Raw genomic sequence first — 19,153 nt, 5'->3', positions numbered from 1 at the left:
GCGCGCCCGGGGGTCCGCGCCGCGCACGTCCCGCCGGGCCCGCGGGCGCAGACGGCTGCTCCCCGTTCACCCGCGGCGGTCAAATAACGTCTGAATTACATCCTTGTAAATATTGACTGTGGCCATCTTCTTCGTTTCTGCGCACAGTAACCGAAATGTTAAGCCCGGCGGGGCCGGGACCGGGGCCGGGCTGGCTGCGCCGCAGGGCGGCGGGGGGTGCGGGGGGTGTGGAGCGGCGGGGCAGGGGGAGCCGGGGGGGCCGGGGCACATCGGTGGGAGCGGGCCGGCGGCACCCGCAGACCTCGCCGGCGACCGAGCATCGCCTCTCCGCGGGAGCGCGCCGGCCGCGCCGAGGATGCTTAGGGGAGCGGGCTGTCTCCCGGCTTGGGCTGCGGTCTAATTTATAAGGCCTGTAAAGGGGGGGGACAAGAGGAGACGGAGAAGAGGGGCGGAGGGGATGTTTCCTGGTCTGGCTTCATTAAACGCCGGCGTTAATGAGCGGCGCAGGGCTGCGACTGCCAGCACGGCCGCCGCCGCGCCGGCTGTGCCCCGCGCCCCCGACGGGGGTCTCTCCCGCGGGCAGCGTGAGGCCAGCCGGTGTCCTCAGCCGCCTTCCCCGGGGGACCCCCCCGTGCGCACCGGAGACTGCCCAGCCGTGCACTGCCGTCCCCTCGGCTGCCCCTCGCTGGGCTCCTACCGCCCCTCCACGCACCGCCCCCCACGCCGCGCTGCCCGGGCGGGGCCCGTGCCCTTGCCGGGGCTGCCGGGGTCTCCGGGCCGGCGGTGCCCCCCCCGGGGACGGGGAGCGGCAGTCCCGACAGCGTGAGTGGCTGCGCGGCGGCTGTGCCTCCGGGCGCCGGCTCTGCGCATTTGGTGGTCGTTAAAAACAATTTGTTTCCCTCCCCGTTTGGGGAGGGGGAAGGGGAAAATCATTCCGGGGGAGGGGAGGGGAAGGGAAAGGGGAAAAAAAAGGAGAGAGAGAGCGGGAGCGAGCGAGCGAGCGAGGAGCACCAAACCCAACAGAAAACCCGCGCTCCGAACTATTGCGACCCGGAGCGCGGAGCGCGGCGGAGGCTGGCGGCGAGGTGCGAGTGGGAGCGGGCCGGGCCGTGGGAGCGGGCCGGGCCGAAGGGGCCGCGGGAGCGGACCGGGCTCGGGTGGGGGGGCCGTGGGAGCGGGCCGGGCCGTGGGAGGGGCGGGCTGCACCCCCCCCCCGCCCCCCCGCCGTGGGTGGGCAGGCGGCGCCCGGTGCCTCCGCGCTGCCCCCCCGCCGGTCGCGCCGGGCGGGTCTCGGCGGTTCGGCGCGGCTGCCCGGTGACCGCTGCCGCCTCCCCGCAGCGCAGAGCGAGCCCCCGCACCTCGGAGCCGGCGGCCAGCCCGACGGCGGCCCCCAGCCCCCCACCATGAACACCATCGTCTTCAGCAAGCTCAGCGGCCAGGTGCTTTTCGAGGAGGACGCCAAGGAGCGGGAGCGGAGCGGCCGGCCCTACGTGGGGGTAGTGGAGGGGCCGCACCACGCCGAGGTGCTGCTCCCGGACAGCCCGTCCATCAAGGAGAGCCTCAGCCTGCGCAACCGGCGGACGGGGTATGCCGTGCGCTCGTCTCCGCGCCGCGCACCGGCTCCGCGGGGCGGCCCTGCGCGCCGCTGCCGGCCCTCCCGGCCGCCGCGTAGCCGGTTTGGGGTTGCGAGATGGGTTTCTAGATGGGTCCTCCCCCGCGGCCCCGGGTCCGTACTCTCTGGGACTCCCGTTCCACAGCTACGGTGGGAAATTCCGGTAATAGGTGATGCAGAGGCTGCGATTGGGCTGGAATGTGCCAGACAGAGCGCTCCTGTCCTGCGGTGTCCGACCTCCCCCTCTCTGCCTCCAAACAAAAACAAACCGGGGAAACCGGGGCTCGTCCGGTTTGGTCGGGCGCTTCACGTAATTACAACCCCCAAAACAGAGGCGGAACGTTTGAAACCTGCGGGACGGGGCGGCCGCGGGACCGACCCCGCCGGCGGGGCCGGGGCAGCCGGTTCGCGGCCGGGGCTGAGGCGGGCGGGCGCTGCGCGGCCCCCGGCACTTGTTCCGCCGTCCCGGCTGGCTTGCGGCGCGCTGAGCGAGCGGACGGGAAGGAGCGGCGTTGTCGGTGCATACCGTGGGATGGGATTTAAAACGGACTAGGTCGCTGCCAGTCAAGCGCTGGGTAGGGTGATGTTAGGATCGGTTTTGCTAAAAAGGCAGCTGAGGCTGAGCCGTCTGCGGATGATTTTTTTTGTGCTGGAACAGGTGAAATAGGAGGTGATGAGAGGACGTGTTAGCTCCGGCGGGTTGTCAGCCCTAGCTCGCAGTGTTGAACTGGCGAGCGCGGACCAGACATTCCGGGTCAGCTTTACAGCGTACAGACTAAGGAGCACAGTCAGGAGGCACCGAAACCGAAAAATCCCGAGGAGCTGTTTTTACTGCCGAATTTCCACCTTAACGATTGCATCAGCTCGTACTTCTAACGGCGGTGCTGGTTGGTAGGACGCAGGTTATGTTTCATCGAAATGTTATTAGCAGCCGATCGCGGCGGAGCGGGGTTGCCGAGGGAGCCCTGGACGAAGCAGCGCCCGGAGCTCGGCATGGCGCGGCACGGCTCGGCACGGCCTGGCACGGCTCGGCTCGGCACCGCCCGGCACTGCTCGGCACGACCCGGCCCGACATGGCCCGGCTCGGCCCGGCACTGCTCGGCCCGGCACGGCCCGGCTCGGCCCGGCCCGGCACGGCACGGCTCGGCCCGGCACGGCTCGGCCCGGCACTGCTCGGCCCGGCACGGCCCGGCTCGGCCCGGCATGGCACGGCTCGGCCCGGCTCGGCGCGGCACGGCCCGGCTCGGCGCGGCACGGCCCCGTGGCGCCCCCTGCCGCCGCCGCCGGGAGCCGCCGCCTCCCGGAGCCTCCGCGCCGCCCCGCACAGCGCTGCCCGCCGGGCGCGCACCGGCCCCAGCCTGCCTCTGGGCTTTCCTTCTGATTACCCCTTCTGATTCTGAGTTTTTTTCACTCGCTTTTTATTTTCGACCGTTTTTTACAAACAAACACCTTTTCATTTTTAAATTTTTTTTAAGGGGAGCTGAGTTTCATTCCCCCCGGTTTCACCGTTTTCCCCGGCAGGCGTGGGGCTTTGGGGGCTGCTTCGCGTCGCTGCCGGCGGCGTTGGGGAGCGGCACGCCTGCTCCCCCGAGAGCACTCCTCGCCGCCGGCTCCGAGCAGGGAGACGACCCGGGAGGTGCGCGATGCCGCGGGTATCTCCGAATATAACTGGCAAATAAATTCGGGCGGGGGGCAGGCTCGGTTGGCCGCGGGGGCAGCCCGCACTGCAGCCCTGTTCTCCCGGCTGCGCCGCACTGGGGTGCGCGGCCGGAGCCGTGCGAGGCGGGCTCGGGCCCCTCTGGAAAGCCCCTCTGGGAACAGACCGACCGCACGCCTGGCAGATGCCGAGCACCGAAAGCGTCGGGACGCTCAAACTCCGCACCGGCGGAGCCCTGACCCCGCTGAAGTCCGCGCCGTGGAGCCGCCCGGGCCCGCGGCATCATCACGGCCAGCGCCCGGGGCGGGAGAAGCCGGCCCCGAGCCCTCCCCTCTCGGTCCGCTCCCCCGGGCCCTCGACCGGGGAGTCTCGGGGAGCTGCGGGCATCGCCTTCCCCTGAGCAGCCGGCCCGGGGCGAGGGTTGCGGCCGTGGAAGGCCCCCGAGCACCCCGCGGGCACGGGGCTCGGCTCCCCCCGGCAGGGCGCACCGCCGCGGGCAGGGACAGGCCCCGGCAGGGTCGGGGCACCCCCGAGCAGGCTGCCCCCGGGCTGGGCGCCCCGCGGCCGGAGCGCGTCCCTGCGCGCCTCCCGCACCCGCGGCGGCGGCCGCGCAGGGGAGCTCGGCGCCCCGCCGCCCTCCTGAGCGCCCCTTCTCCGCGGCAGGGCGCGGCAGAGCGGCGGGAAGGTGCGGCACAAGCGGCAGGCGCTGCAGGACATGGCGCGGCCGCTCAAGCAGTGGCTCTACAAGCACCGCGACAACCCCTACCCCACCAAGACCGAGAAGATCCTGCTGGCCCTCGGCTCCCAGATGACCCTGGTGCAGGTAAGGGATCCCCCTTCTCCCACCTGCGGCGGCTGCTCTGGGGCGTTTCATGGACGGGAGGGACAGGGTCGGCCATTAGCCAAAGCCCCTCTGTGAGCCGAGCAAGGGGCAACGCTGGGCATCGGGGAAGGCATCCGTGCAGCCAGCAAGGCCAGGGCTCCTGTGCTCATCCTTCCCTCCCCAGGGCTCCCCTCCAGCAGGACTGTATCCCCCAGACAGGAATTCCCACATCTGGGCTATCCTGGCCCGGGAAGTGCTAAAGGCAATCGGCAAAAGGTGTCTGCTTTCCCTCCCAGGAAAAGATGTCCTCATCCTTTAATCTCATTCATAAACACAGTGGAAATATTTTTGTTTAGTCTTTAAAAATCTTTAGGTAAGAAAAAATCAGTGATGGGAGATTGCAGCACAGAGTAGGAGTTGTTGAGGAAGTTGTAGGGGGCTGCTCTTTTCCCTTTTGAAAACGGGCTAGAATGGACACAGTTTTATTGTTCTGATAATAATCATCACCTGTTGCACAGACGTTCGTGTTACCATGCACACTGCGTGCAGCGGCTCAGCGTGCGGTGACTGTGCTCCACAGTCTTGCAGGAATTATCATGACAGCGTAATTAGACTTGGGGAGTAATTGTTTTGCTCTCAGGTAAAACTCCCCTGAAATGACTGGCGGTTGTGTTGCAGTAAGAGGTATAAAGTTGGCTGCAAATGTTTATAAATCTTACTTCTTTGTTCTCTTTGCCATCTGGCACTCTATTGAAATATGTGGTTAAATGCTCTCGGTTGCTGAGTGATGCTATCTCAGGTCTGGATGCTGCAAAGATTTATGCGTTGTGAATAATCTAATTTCCTTACTGGGAGCCACTGCTAGGTGCATAAAATGAAACGTGTTTGCAGGATCGCGTCCTCAGCACTCTGCCTAACACATTATGTGTCACTTTGCGAGGGATGTGCAGATATCAAAATAACATGAAGCATTAGAAAAAGAAGGTGGTAATTCAGCATTATTATTTTGAGTTCGGTCCTAATAACAGCAAAATGGGAAACTTCTACGCTTTTGTACCTCACTGTGAAACTATTGCACTAGAAAAAACACTATAGCTTTGACAAAAATAATATTACTGTCTCAGAAAATGCCAGTTATAACTGGAAGATATAGTTAAAACAACTTATCTTGCTTTTAAAAAATATACATGAAAGGTTTGCTCAGACTTTTGAAAATACGATTACATAAACACTATCCATTCAATGCCACAATTCAATAGGAGTAGTTTATTGGACTATGGCTTTTAGAATATTCCTGTATTTTTACATGAGATTTAAAACATTAATCCAGAATACATGTTGGGAGACTTTCATGTTAATGACATCTTGAGGAGTTCTTCTCCTGTTCTTTTATAAATGCCTCAGAATGAACAGATAAGGGAAAAAAACTGGTGGGTTTTTGCGGTATTTCTCTTGTGGCAGCTTTGATGAATCCTGATGGGGCTATGCTGTGTTAGCCTCTATAAAAGCATCAAGTGGGCCATGGCCACTTCTCCATAGAGTTTTACGATCTATGTAAGGTGTAGAATAAAATTAAAAAGAATCATGGAGGGCTACATTTATCTCTGTTAGACCCTTGTGACTTTGCTGGATTTACGCTGCAGCTGAATTTGACCAGCCTTATTCCTATGAACTGTAATATTTGAAAGAGCTGTGCAAACCAGCACATCTATCTTCATTTACAGAAGCACACCATCAAAAAGAAACCCCAGATGTTTCTTCCATCATTTGGGTGCAATGCTCTTTTAATCCAGGAATACGATAGCATCTGTACGAGAGGTAAATACATGTGGCTGGCACCAGCAGTAATTCTTGAGCCTAGAAGAAAAAAACAATACACACCCCACATCTACTTTTCAGATGCCCAGAAAGAACAAGGCTGTAATCCAGATCAAAATTCTTCTTCTCTGAGAGCGAGAGAGAAAGCGCCAGGCTGTGATCTCAGTCACACTGGGTACATCTGAAATAGCTTCCCCCAAGGCTGTGCTCTTTCTGCTGAGTGGTATGACCAAGAGCAGGCCCAGGACTGGGCTTCGGTGTCTGTTAGAAAGCTTTGCTTCTGTCCCAGGAGAGGCACTTTGCAAAAGCATCAACCAGGGTCTCCTGTGATTGCTTTTCTAATCTAGTAACACCAGACATCGCTGGAGAACCAGGAATGAGTGCATGATGGTTTCTCCGGATTACACACCTTCACGTTTGCTGCCCTGTCTCATATTTCCAACTCTTCTTCCATTTCTCAGTGCTGTCCCGCGGTGTTTGCTCTTGGTGGGACCATACACTTGCCCCCACAGCTTTCCAATCCTGTGGAGGCTGTTGTCTGCTGACAGCTATTACCTCGTCCCAGCGTCCCTCATGTGCTGACGCCTTGTCGTTGGAAGCCCTTGGGAAGGCAAAAGATACTGTTGAAAATCCCTTTGAGTTTCCACCAAAATGCCGTTTAGGGAATGAATGGTTGGGTTTTTTTCATCTGACTGCCAACCTTGGAAAAGGTCTTCAGCAGCTGCCTGGAAGATGATGTTCGTCACAGTAATATTGATAATATAGCTGTAACTAATTTCCATGTGCTTTTCTTTCATCTAATGAACCTTATTCCAGTGTGTACCATCTATCCAAAGGAGCTTTTGCAGGACTGTGGCATAGATAAAACCAATCCTTCTGTGAGACAAGGAGGTGAACATCCAGCCTGGTTTTCTAGTGTTATTATTAGGACAGTATCTGCATCTTCCACAACTTTATTATTAGTTTTGCTGTCACGCAGTTGGCCTATTTTAAATTCATTTATTCTACCTCACTAATACTTCAGCTAATCCCCTGTTCCTAGGCGCAGTGGGACAGCATCCAGCTGCATGTCCGACAGCACTGCAGAAGGAAAGTCAAACTTTTTCAAGGAGGTAGTATTTCGCAGGAATCATAAATCATCTTGTTTCTTAATAAGTAGTAGCAAAACCTGGGGCAAATTCTGGGCTGACTTATTCCTGAGCAGGCCAACAAGGTCTTCGGGAGTCCTCGAGGCAAATGTTATTGCAGCTTTCGGTCCAACAGTCCAAAGTGTTTTAGTTCCCCAACTGCCAAAGCAGGAAACCAAAAAAGCAATATAGTTTGAAAAGGCATTTTATGTTTTACTCCAATTAGATTCCAATTCAGAATCCAATAATTTGTCCTATTAATATACTATTAATATGCTACATTTTCATTTGTATTATTACCACAGTGCTTGATTTATTTTATTTTAAATTTTGGTTTAGACATTCTTCTGAAATAAAAAAGAAAAATGGCTGTATATTCCTTCCAGAAAGAAATATGAATGGCCGTATTGTTGAAGAGAAGGTTTTTGCAATACTAGGATTAATGTATTGGTCATGTGCTGCTACAGATTTAATAGTATTCAGATTCATAAAGGCATATCTGGATTACTGGAGGAGGAGAATCGCTTGAGTTCTGTTCCCTTTCTGAAACTTGGGCCACTCTTAAGCAGTGAAGCAGCACAAATTACAATAAAATTGAAGAGTCTCTTCAGAAGCAAAGCCAGAGGGTCGGTATTTCATGATGCTGATATAAGTACCTGATGCTCTTTGGAAATGGCTGAGCTGCTGTAAAATATGAATGCTGGAAAGCACATCTATTATCGTTCTCCTTGGGTTTTGTCTTTTTACTTCTTGAAGAACTACATGATTGTTACTTTACATGGGTAGTGAGTTTCATCATGCATTTTTTCAAGATACTTAGTTCTTTGGGAGGTTTCTGAGACAAAGATTTTCCCACTGGCTTGTATGTAAATCATTGTTCTGGTTTTTTTAATTCTTTTTGGTGGTCACAGTAGTGTAACTTGGGGCCATCGTAAAGGATGGCTGGCTTTTGGCAGCTTAGGTTGTGTCTTTTTGTAGTAGCTTAAGTAAGTGTGGTGCTAAGAGGCACTTGTAGTGGGTGGGACCTACAGCAGTAGGCATGCAGCTTTTTAAAGACCACATGGATACACAAGGTAACATTTGAGGCTGCTTGAAATTAGTGAGAAAAGTGTCCTGGGCTTTAAAGGAGCCAGGAACAGCCTGTAATAACCCAGCAGGTGGATGGAGCTCAGGGTGAGCTTGCTGTCTGGTACAGCCTGTGGCCATGCAGCCTCTTCCAGTCCACACACCTCGAGGTTGTCCAGGACTGAAGAGTGTGAGAGATGTTGAATCTCTTGATGTCTTAAAGATCAAGATTTTCCAGCAACGTACACCAGTGCCTGAGAGCAGGAAAGCACCCCAAGACACCACACTGTAGACCTAACTTAAAAATCTCTTCAGTGGATTTGCCTTCAGCTGTAACGGGCCTTGTTGTAATTGCATTTGGGAGAAGAGTTTCTGGAGTGACAGTTTGCTGTTTTGTGCTTTAGCAGAAAGCTCCTCTTGTAAATGCTGACTTAAGGTTCTTTCATAATGATCAAATACTACTATTTCCTCCTCTCATAACAGAAGACTTAAAATATGACTCATCTTCTCATATTGATATGCAGAAAGCGAAGCTTTGGCATGGGAAGAATGAGCCCAAAATAAACCAAGAGTACCATGCAAAAATCACTCCTGCTAAATTTAATTGCTTTTATGTATGAGTCACACTAATACTACCCTATCTTTCTTTTCTGTAGATGGCACTTCACTGATGAAATATTTCAATATGTAATGAAATGGCGCATAATGAACCTCTTTCTAGTGAGATGTTGGAAAGCTGTCAGTTTTGTAAGATGTTGCAGTAACTGCTATAATATTCAGTGGGACCCTGGATTGATCCATCTCTGTTGTTACATACTTGATTATAGAGTTACACTAAATCATGCAGCAGCCAGGTGACCACAGCTTCAGCTGAGCAGTCTGGAGTGAGTTTGTTAATGGTGTTAGAAAGTGGATGGATTCCAGCCCACCCTTTCTGGTTTACTATAATGATTGCTGTGTCAATATGATGAATATAAACAAGTAGCCTTGGAAGAGAATGAAAATTACTTACTCTTCTCTGCCAGCTGCAGTTTTGGTCTTCTAACCTGTCATAGCAAACTACATGGTTTGTAAAGTTATGTGTTTGGCATCGGAGTATTTTTGGTGGAACCCTGTTTCAAGTAAATGTGCTTTTAAGTAAAATCAAAGTGATAGGCTTAAGGTGCCACTGCTAAGTTCTGGGTGGGACTCTGAACCGAAGTTTTGTTTTTCCTTTAAGCAGATAGCGTTTATTTTTCTCATAATCACCCTAGAAGATATTATCAATCCAGAATAATTGGCCAAATACTTCTGTGCAGTTTATACAACCTTAACTACAATAGACACATGACAAAACTAGGGCTAAAATCCAACACTGAGGTCTACAGTTTGGCTCTCTAGTAGGTGGGGTTGCATGTATTGATAAAATATGTGTTAACTTGCTTTGCAGGTTAACATAAATTAAATGGTATGATTGTTCCCAGGTCAGAATATGACCGCAGTAGTCTCGGCTTCCTCTGTGTGCACTTTCACAACACAAAGATGTGAGTGGGGCTATAGCGTCTCCTGACATTCTTCACATTCTCCTTTGCAAGTAATGCTACTCTGCCTCCTTCTTGCAGAGGTCATGTCAAAATACACTTACTCCTGCAAGGAGTAAATAGCATTTTTAAGACCTGATTTATCATTAAACAAATATTGTTAGAGTGTAGGTAGCTTGCCTCTGCTCTTGCTCGTAGTAAGGTTATGGTAAGGTCACTCTATCAGTATGAGTATTTCCTATTTTATATATTTTTAAGTTACAGTAGAATCAAGGCCAGCATTTTCTGAGGTATGCTTTCATGCAAAGTCACTGCAAGTACACGCATCCCATTTGGTGGTTTGATTAGCAGTGCTGGCACAGAAGACTATACCGTGGCCTTTTGCTGCTTTGGTACCTAAAGCACTGTGAAATCCTTGTGTTTGAGCCTGACTTTGTGGTGACCCTGTATGCCAGAAGGATACTAGCATGTATCCGTTTTGCAATGTCAAACTAGGAAATGCTCTGCAGCTAAGAACAAAGACAAGCCAGTCTTGTTTACTAGTCCCTGTGTGAGGAATCTGCATCTTCACTGCTTTTTAGGGTTTCCGTAACAGAAAGAGTTCATAAAAGCTTCTGCTCTGTAGAGCAAATAGTTGATTTCTGCAGTGACTCAAAGCAGATTATATTCTGTGTAAGACTTCCCCGATACCCACTAGCTGTCAGAGTACTCATAAGGCACGAGGGAGAATTAGGGCTTTTATATAACCAAATTCAGAATGGCTTTTCCTATTCAACAGCCTTATTGTAGCCTACATAAACGTCAAAGGCAAATTACCTAACATGAGCTATTAGTTGTCATTTAGGAAGTTAGTAATATGGCGAAGATTTGTATTGAAAGTTCAGGGCATTATCTTTAAAAAAAAAGAAAGATGGATATAAAGTTACTGTTTTGGGACACCTTAATTAAAACCTTGTTAACAATGAGGGTTTGCTAACACTTGGAAAGGGTGGAAAGCCTGAACCTGCCTTCTTGTCTGAGGTTCCTGCTCTGCTCGTTGATAGTTTCATGGACTGCTGTTCACATTTCCCTTGTTTGCCATTTTATTAGGATATACATAAACCTCATCAAAACTACATGGGTTAGATTTGTTTATTTGCATCATTTTCAAGGGAAACTAATACATTCATTTGTATGCAGGTATCAAACTGGTTTGCCAATGCAAGACGTCGCCTGAAGAATACTGTCAGGCAACCAGACCTTAGCTGGGCTTTACGAATAAAACTGTACAACAAGTACGTTCAAGGAAATGCTGAACGACTCAGCGTGAGCAGTGATGACTCATGCTCTGAAGGTTTGTTGACACTCTTTTAATCAATTTTAAACTGATTAAAATATATTTATAAAGTATCAAATACCCTGCATTAGCTCTAATTTCTCACAAAACGCCCTCAGTAGATCCACCTTTACTTTTTGTGAATTAGGTGCCAGTTTTGGCTCCCAACTGCTATGCAGCCTTGCAAAGCAGGATGGTGTAGGTTAATCAGGGTGACAGGCTGGTTGCATGTTATTTGCCTGTTTCATATAGCAGTGTTACTAGAAAGATAATTGTTAGTTCATTAGATTCTACAAGCCTATTGCTTTGATGTGCATTAAAGAAAAAAATTGATTACATTTGTTGGTTTAAGGAAATGAGAAATCTCTTGACTGGTACTTTCCTTGATGGAAGGGCTATAGCAATATCACATCATTAACAAGAGAATCTGATTAACTTCAGTGGGGCTTATTATATGGTAAACTGAATATTACTGTTATTTATTTCATGTATTTTACCAGCAAACATTTTCCTTAAAAGGTGCACTGAAATTCTCTTTCTTATCCAAATGAACACATGTAGGAATTTTTTTAAGTAGCACCCTATATTTTTTAATAGAACATTTGTGTTAATTATGTCTGTGGGTACTTTTTTTAGTCAATTGTGACATGGAGATACATCGACAGGAACAAATGCTGCAGAACATTGTCAGAAATGTATCTGTGAATTTTTAGAAGAATATGTTTCAATTTGTACTCAGCTTCAATTCTCTTTGTTCTGATTTCAGTTTGTACTCACATTTCTTTGGTTTGCACTTCCCTTTAAAAGATTGGTTGCAGGGCAATTAAAAGAGTCCAGTTCAAGCAAATACGCTTAAATATGTCATAGTACTCAGGAGAAGCACATTTCAAGTTATGACAGTAAGAATTCAGCTTATTCACCGAGATTTTGAAATCTTTATCATTGATTTAGGGCATGTCGCAGTTTTTTCCTACCTGCCTTGTATTGCTCATGAACAAATTAGACCCAGACACTGTTTTCTATAGTTAATTAATTTGGAATAGCTGGAACATCTGAGAACCCTGGGAACTACTGTGAGCAATGTGTGAACAGAAGAAAATGAAAATCATTGTCTAATGCTGAAGTCTAAAATTACTTGTCTAGGTTTAGTTATATTTATAACAATTTAAAACATGTAGAGAAAGCGTCTTGTTAAATATTAGGTATACGATGCAATACTGTATCTCTCTTCCTTTGTTTTCAGATGGAGAAAATCCTCCAAGAAACCATATGAATGAAGGGGGATATAACAAACCAGTTCATCACACTGTGATTAAAACTGAAAGTTCAGTAATAAAAACAGGAGTGAGACCAGAAACAAGTGCCAATGAGGATTACGTGTCACCCCCCAAATACAAAAGCAGCTTATTGAATCGTTACCTAAATGACTCATTGAGACATGTCATGGCTACTAATGCAGCTATGATGGAAAAAACAAGGCAAAGGAATCACTCTGGTTCATTTAGTTCCAATGAATTTGAGGAGGAATTGGTGTCTCCGTCATCATCAGAGACAGAAGGCAATTTTGTCTACCGGACAGGTAAGGGATTCTTTCTGTATCATTTCTCATACAGCCGGCTTTGGTGGATGGTGTCACCTGGAATGAGTGTCACCTGATTGTGCCTTTTATGAGAGTAGATCACTCCTGTCCGTCCTCTTGTATGAGAGTGCTTAACTCCTGTCCACCCTCTCATTCACTGGAGAAGTCCTATCAGCAGTATTGAAGTTACATGCTGTTATTGACCGCTAATGAAGCTGGTTTGCTTTTTGAATGGAGCTATGGGGCTGATTTTTGAATTGACACTTAGAGGCCATTTTTGTCACGCTAAGACAAGCCTAAAGAAGGAGAAAGATCTTGAGCATTCTGTTACAGTAAGGGAGGACTAGAGCAGGTCTGAAGTACTCCATGGCCCCAGCTGGGAGGACAAGGAGGGCTTTGAAATTTTAAGGTGGCTGTTTGTGGCCCTTACATGAGCTGTATGCCCCCCAATGGAGCGCACATGAACACCCTCCCCTCTTGTGCAGCATCTTTTCTGTCCTCAGAGCGCCTGCTCCAGGGCATGGCCTTTTGGTGCTCATGCATCTCTTAGGAATGCAGGGATTAGTTTAGACCAATTTCTGCATCACTCTCCAGACACGGCGCACTGAGCTAAGGGGCCACAGACTTGGCCATTAAATATCTTGGCTTAATGGTTTTTTTGAAGGGTTACACATAATTTATTATTTTAATCTTATCAATAAAAGCATAAAAGCATGATTTATATAATCCCTTGTGTTACCGGTCAGAGGAAGGCACATGGGGTTGCCTGGTTCATGCCAGTAAATTGCTGTAAATCAGGGCAAGATCAGGACCTACTCAGGTCCCTGTGGGCAGGGAGTGCTAGAAGGCTTCTCTTGTGAAGCTTGTTCTGTATTTCTTTGGGGATGTAAGGCAAAGGCTGTCCCCTTGTCTTTGCAAAAAAAAGAAGTTTTGCATCCCAAGCTCTGGAGGTCTCCGCCAGCATCTCAGGGTTTCTACCCATCGCAGCAGCCCTTCGTGTTGTCCCGGGGCCTTTCTCGGGGGGTTATTCTGCCAGGGACCACCCTGTGGGCAGCATCGCTTTTGGGATGGATGAATATTGATGAAAGGTACTGGAGGGCTTTGCACTAAAATTAATATAGATTTGGATGTTGTACTTGGTTCCCCTTGGCTTCCCTGGCAGGCAGGTTCAGGTGTGCCTCGTCTTTGTAACCTCTCAGGTTTGCAACCTTTGCTCTCTCTTTCCTGGCCCATTCCGTGTGATTTTTTTGTCCCTGTGGTGGGGCCACAAGGATTTCGGGAGGCTGAATGCTCTGGTAGGAGTAGGTAGGAGGTAGGAGGTAGGAGGACGTTGGTGCCTGCAGGTCATCAGGGGATGACTGAGGGGGGAGTGGGGGCCCCACAGAGGAACGGGTTCTCGTGGGGAGCAAGAATAGTGCATGCGCAATGCGTAAGTTTCAAAATTAACTCTCTCTGTTCATTTAGCTTTTTTTTTCAACATACCAAATGCATTTGGTCCGCATTATGGGCATATTGTCTGCCAAGTTTTATTTTTAAGTGAAAAGTTACTCAAGAACAGATGCAGCAGCTCAGATACGTAAACTTCTGTTTTTTCTGTACTTTTATACCATAACTTAAAAATGGACACAATGACTTTTAAAAAATTGTAATAAATTTGCTACTGGATTAAGTTCTTCTTGCCAAGTTTCAAGCTGCACTAAAAAATACGGTCTTTAATGAGAAGGCTGAGAGAGGCACACTGTAACTGTGTGAGTTCACAAGCTGGGCTGGAATGACTAAAAACCAGTATATTTGTCCTTAAAGTTCATAACTGACATTCCTGGAACTCCTCTTGAGATCATATTTAAGTCAGTTCTTAAATATCTTTGTTAATGTTTTGAAGTGCTATGGCCTTTGATGAGAACATACTAGCAGCTCTCATGATATAGTTTTATTCTTTTTAAACTTCCAAAGCAGACAGGCAGTAGCCTGCTGATAGAAAGGAAAAGATCCTGTGCACACACCGTATTATTTGGTATATCCTTCCTATATATGTGTGCACATTCAGGAAATAATAGGTACAAGTAGGCTTTTTTCAGCTACAAGATTATAGTCCCATTAATGATTTTCTGATGATGTTATAACGTGCAGGAATTGAGCCCTTCACGAACAAAGGAGATATTTTCAAGTTGTCATCCATTCACAAAATCTATTTACAAATAGACGAAATTATCCAAATGATTGTTAGATAGGAAGAGATAAATAAGGACATTTTTTTTTTTTTAAATGTCTTTTTTCTGTAATTTGACTACCTGGGATGGCAGTTCTCAGTGCAGTCATGTAGCAGACCTGTGTCTGTGTTCTCAGAAATAGCTGCAATCCATTTTGGTTAAGCAAAATACCAGGGTATGGCTGACTGTGCCACTCATGCCTTCCTGAAAGCAGCAAGTGTATTTTTAAGTGAGGTATCACCACTTATAAGGAGCTCCCTGCTGCAATTTTTTGTGAAGTGAAACAGCTAATTTTTAACACAAAGGGGTTGAAGCAGAATTGTGAAGTCCCTCCTAGATGTGTTAGTTTATGAAGACATTTTGAGTAGTATTTCAAAAAGCACAGAGTGAAAACTGATTGACATTTTGTTTTTGAGAAACGTTTAGCAAGGTTGCTGTGCTCCTAGCAGCAGGCAGTCATTGGTGTTGAAGCAAATTCTTTATTGTGCTTCCCTGGAAAAGCAACTTATCGTAGCAGATCGTGAGTAGAAAGCTTACTCACTGCATCTGGTTCATGTTATGGGCTGGACCCCAATTTCAGGTACATCAGTGTGTCCGGAGCAACTTCGCTCGCCCAGTGCCCAGGGTCAGCACGACCACATGCGCCTCAACAGCCTGCGCCAAATTAACAGGGTACGAGTGCAGCGTCCAATGACAAAACCAAGAAATTGCAGTTTAAAGTTTATAAGGAAAACGGGTTGTACAGTTTCCCATTTCAGTCATTAACATGCATATAAACACGGGACCATATGCTACTCTAGCTTCATGCAACTGGGAAATCCCGTGTAAAGACCAAGGACAGGCTATATAACCTTTATAACCGACTGTCAGGAGGGCGGCCTCGCTTTATACCTCTGCAGGATTAGTGCGAGCTGGTGGGAAGCGGCTTCAGGGCTGGGGCGGGAGCAGCAAACCCCGAGCCGGGTCCCTCGCAGGTGCCGTGCCCGGGCTGCCACCTCCACCGGCCGCTCCGTCCCGCTCCGGTTGCGTGGCCGGGGAGCCGGGGAGCCGCCACGGGAGGCAGCGCGGGCGGCCAGTGCAGGGAGAATGGAGCAGCCAGGAAAGAGTGCAACCGTACTCAGATATGTCACATATGTAAGCGTTTCTGTCGTAAGCTGATGTGCTTATGTATATAACGTGACATACGCGTATGTGTTCACTTAAGGCTGAAAATTTCAGTTCAGATTAATCCTAGTGCAGGTATAATATATAAATATACATAATTGGTCAAATATGTGTCTTAAACTGACCACTGAAAGACTTGGTTCAGTGTTTTTGTTTTGTTAAAAACCCATGTTGGAGAACAAGTTTTCATTAACTCCTTGGCACGCTGTCATTCACAGCAAGTTTGCTGTGTGACAGGAATAACTAAAACCAGACTTGCCTATCTGTATTTGTTGTACAAACACACGCAGAAACAACCAGTCCGACTGCAACAAGCGCTCCAGAAATCTATAAGGAAAAGATCTAATAATGTTTATAGTGAGGCTGGACGTAAATCTAAAGCGGCAACGTCGGTCTTTGGTTTACAGATCACTAAAATGCTGACTTTTTCTGTAATCACGCTGCACTGCTCTGCGAGTACCCTATTGTCAGTCACCTGCGGGAACAAAACGTTCTGCATCGTTATCACAGAAGGAAATGAAAATTCCCAACTTGCTGGGATATCGCTGTCTGGTGAGCTGCGTTTGGTGAACAAAAGCAAAACTTAAGATGAGAGAAAGAGAGACGAAATGGCAGGACAGGGAGTTTTCTAACTTCTTTCTGTAGGCAGATTTTCATTGATTTCACTTTATATGTTACTTAGCACAGTAGAAAAGCCAGAACAAATAAAAATAGTGAGGAAACTAAAGACTTGCAGGCCTGGAAAGGAGGGTGGCTTTTAAAAAACCTCTTGAATGACTGGTTGATTTTTGAAGATGTTTGATCTCTATTTTTAGACGTTTATACTCAGGAGTGTGCTCTGTTTCTGATGTTTTCATTACTCCTGCCTTTTTCTTTCCTCTCGCCTTCCTTTCTTTCTTTCATTCGGATCCTGCAAAGTTTGTGATTTATAAAGCATGATCCTGGGTCATTTATTGCAGCACACTGAGCACCTCTGATGAGACCCTCGGCACGCTGCAGGATTAGGCCCACATTCATACAGAGCACTTAAATGTAAGGGTATAGCCATGCACATAAGTACTATAGAGAGACACACACAAGCTGCAGAACAGTGCTGTGATTTTGTGTGGTCCTTGCCAACTTTTCCTTGCATTTAACATTTTTAGAAATTAACATGTAATTTAAAAATGAGCTATAAAATTTAAAAGCATAATATCAACACAATGGAACCTGTTTTCAGAAACAACTCGAGGGACCCGCAAAAACCGCTAGTACCAGTGACTTTTGCAAGTTTGATCTAAACGGTGCTGGTGACCTTGGGGATACTTTAAAATAAATGGTAACCTGGGACAGCTGAAGGAGGTCCTTGTTGCAAATCCTAATGTCATCCAGAAGTGAAATGGAAAAGGGGAATGTCAAGTACAGTATTAAATGCACACAGCAGCATAACTGCAATTTGAAGGTTACACAGTTAAGATCATATTTCTGCAGGAATTTTATTATTACATGACCTGATTCGTCAACACTGAAATAGCACGGAATTGAGAATTGAGGAGAGGATTGCGTTTAATTTGCTGTTCTGTTGTTTTTTGTAAAGAAAGATTAAAAGGAAACGGCTTTACTACAGGGACAGTGTCAGGTTTAATATACCAGATGTGATAGCCCAAGCTTGAGAATTTTAAAGATCCTGCCCACTCCCCGCTAGTTAAGTAAGTTGGTTGTTCACTTTTTGCATGTCTTTCAATTTGAACAGCAAAGATCAAATAAGCTGTTTTTCAATTCCCTTTAGTTTCTTGGTTTCTCAGTGTTTGAGCTGCAAGGGGAATGGGTCCGGATTATTTCCACATGACCCTGGAAAACAGTGCTTGATCAAAACGGAATCTTTTTTGTGGAAAGGCAGCAGTTTCAACCTCTCTCAGGTGGGGGAACGGAGGAAGAGAGCACTGGGTGGGCTGGGAGCATGGATGGCGCCGGGGGCAGAGCACCCTCCCAAAAGCCTGGGCACCCAGGGGCTGCCAGTGGGCAGGGGAGAGCTTTGCCTGGAGCCAGCCCCGCCGGGAGGGGAAGCGGCGCTCCTGGCAGTGTTCATTTTTCTGAGCCATTTCTCTCCACTCTCTGCTTTTAATGGTCGGTTTTGTGGGAAAAGAGAGTACTTGTTTTCTCACAGGTGCTGGGTGCAAACACTGTGCGTCCTTGTTTTATCTGTTTGTTTTCAGATGCAAATGGCTATGAATGTTTGGGGCTTTTTTTTTTTTTAAACCCAAAATATTAAAGATTCTGGAGATTGGGCTATGTGCAGGTCAGATGTGCTTCTAATAGCAGCATGTTTGTGGATATAATTCAGGTGTAATTGCTGTGGAGACACCACGGAGCAGAGGAGGTGCATGTGCATCTCTGCTGGTTTTGCTTCTGTTGATGTCATGGCAAATTTTCTGCGTACTTCAGTAAAAACTAGCTGGAGCCAGTTGTTTGGCTGCAGAGGATTTTCTTCAAGTCAGCTTGCTTCAGGGCAGCACGTCTCAGGACTCCTGACAGCTTTATCATCGCAGAGAATGAGATGTTATTGCATGGATGATTTGAAATGGAAAAGATTACAACATCTGACCAAAAAATCAGAGACACCAAAAAAATCAGGGGATCAGCCATGTTTCCATGGCCACAGGTTGCTGCTGCCTGTGCCGGTACAGCAGCCCGCCTCTGTTTCTCTGAGACCATTAAAATTTCCCCAATGCAAATATTCGCAGCAGCGGCCAAAAAAGCAGCAGACCCCTGCGCTTGCCCAAGACCTCTGTCAGACACAGCAGGAAAAATGTATGGTGCTGTCACCAATCTCTAACAACTATATATTTTAATACTCCTCTTTAGAGTTAGCCAATGCTCCAGGCCTCGGCAAGGGCTGTTCCCTGGCAAGCCTCGGGCCTCATTCATTTAGTGAAGGTGTGTGTTCAAAGAGAAAGAAGTATTTATCCCCGTTTTCCCATTGTTCAAAATGTCTTCAGAATTATGCTTGGTCTTAAAACCTGGGACCAGCCCAAATGTGAATGTTTCAGGAAATTATGTGCATGGAAAAGCACATGATCATAAATCAGACTGTTTTCCAGTTTTAGCTGTAGACTGCATGGCTAGTAATGAATATAATAGGGAAATTAGTAAGAAAATTAGCAGTTAATTTAAGGAGTATTTAAAGACTGTGTGAAACTACAGCTTGGGAAAACTGATTTAGTGAAATGGATGTGATTCCTTCTCCCTGTCTACTGCCTGAGCAGCATTTTCCCGGTAGCCAA

At 48.1% G+C, this 19,153-nt stretch overlaps 1 protein-coding gene across 3 annotated transcripts in view; it reads left to right on the top strand.

Annotated features, from left to right (window-relative positions):
* The first annotated feature begins 982 nt into the window (after positions 1-982).
* MKX (mohawk homeobox) overlaps positions 983-19,153 on the top strand; it is a 48,139-nt gene continuing 29,968 nt past the window's right edge. The window contains exons 1-5 of one of the 3 annotated variants that reach the window (XM_072851527.1): positions 983-1,085; positions 1,339-1,585; positions 3,933-4,092; positions 10,802-10,955; positions 12,181-12,516. In XM_072851527.1, coding sequence (XP_072707628.1) covers positions 1,404-1,585; positions 3,933-4,092; positions 10,802-10,955; positions 12,181-12,516 — 832 coding nt within the window. In that variant the 5' untranslated portion in view covers positions 983-1,085; positions 1,339-1,403. Of the gene's footprint in view, positions 1,086-1,338; positions 1,586-2,770; positions 3,265-3,932; positions 4,093-10,801; positions 10,956-12,180; positions 12,517-19,153 lie in introns of those variants that run through there. The other 2 variants (XM_072851525.1, XM_072851524.1) reach the window with 2 other exon arrangements.

This window comes from Ciconia boyciana, chromosome 2 (assembly GCF_034638445.1).
Source record: "Ciconia boyciana chromosome 2, ASM3463844v1, whole genome shotgun sequence".
NCBI classification, from domain to species: domain Eukaryota; kingdom Metazoa; phylum Chordata; class Aves; order Ciconiiformes; family Ciconiidae; genus Ciconia; species Ciconia boyciana.
This window is presented reverse-complemented; position numbering and strand designations above follow the sequence as displayed.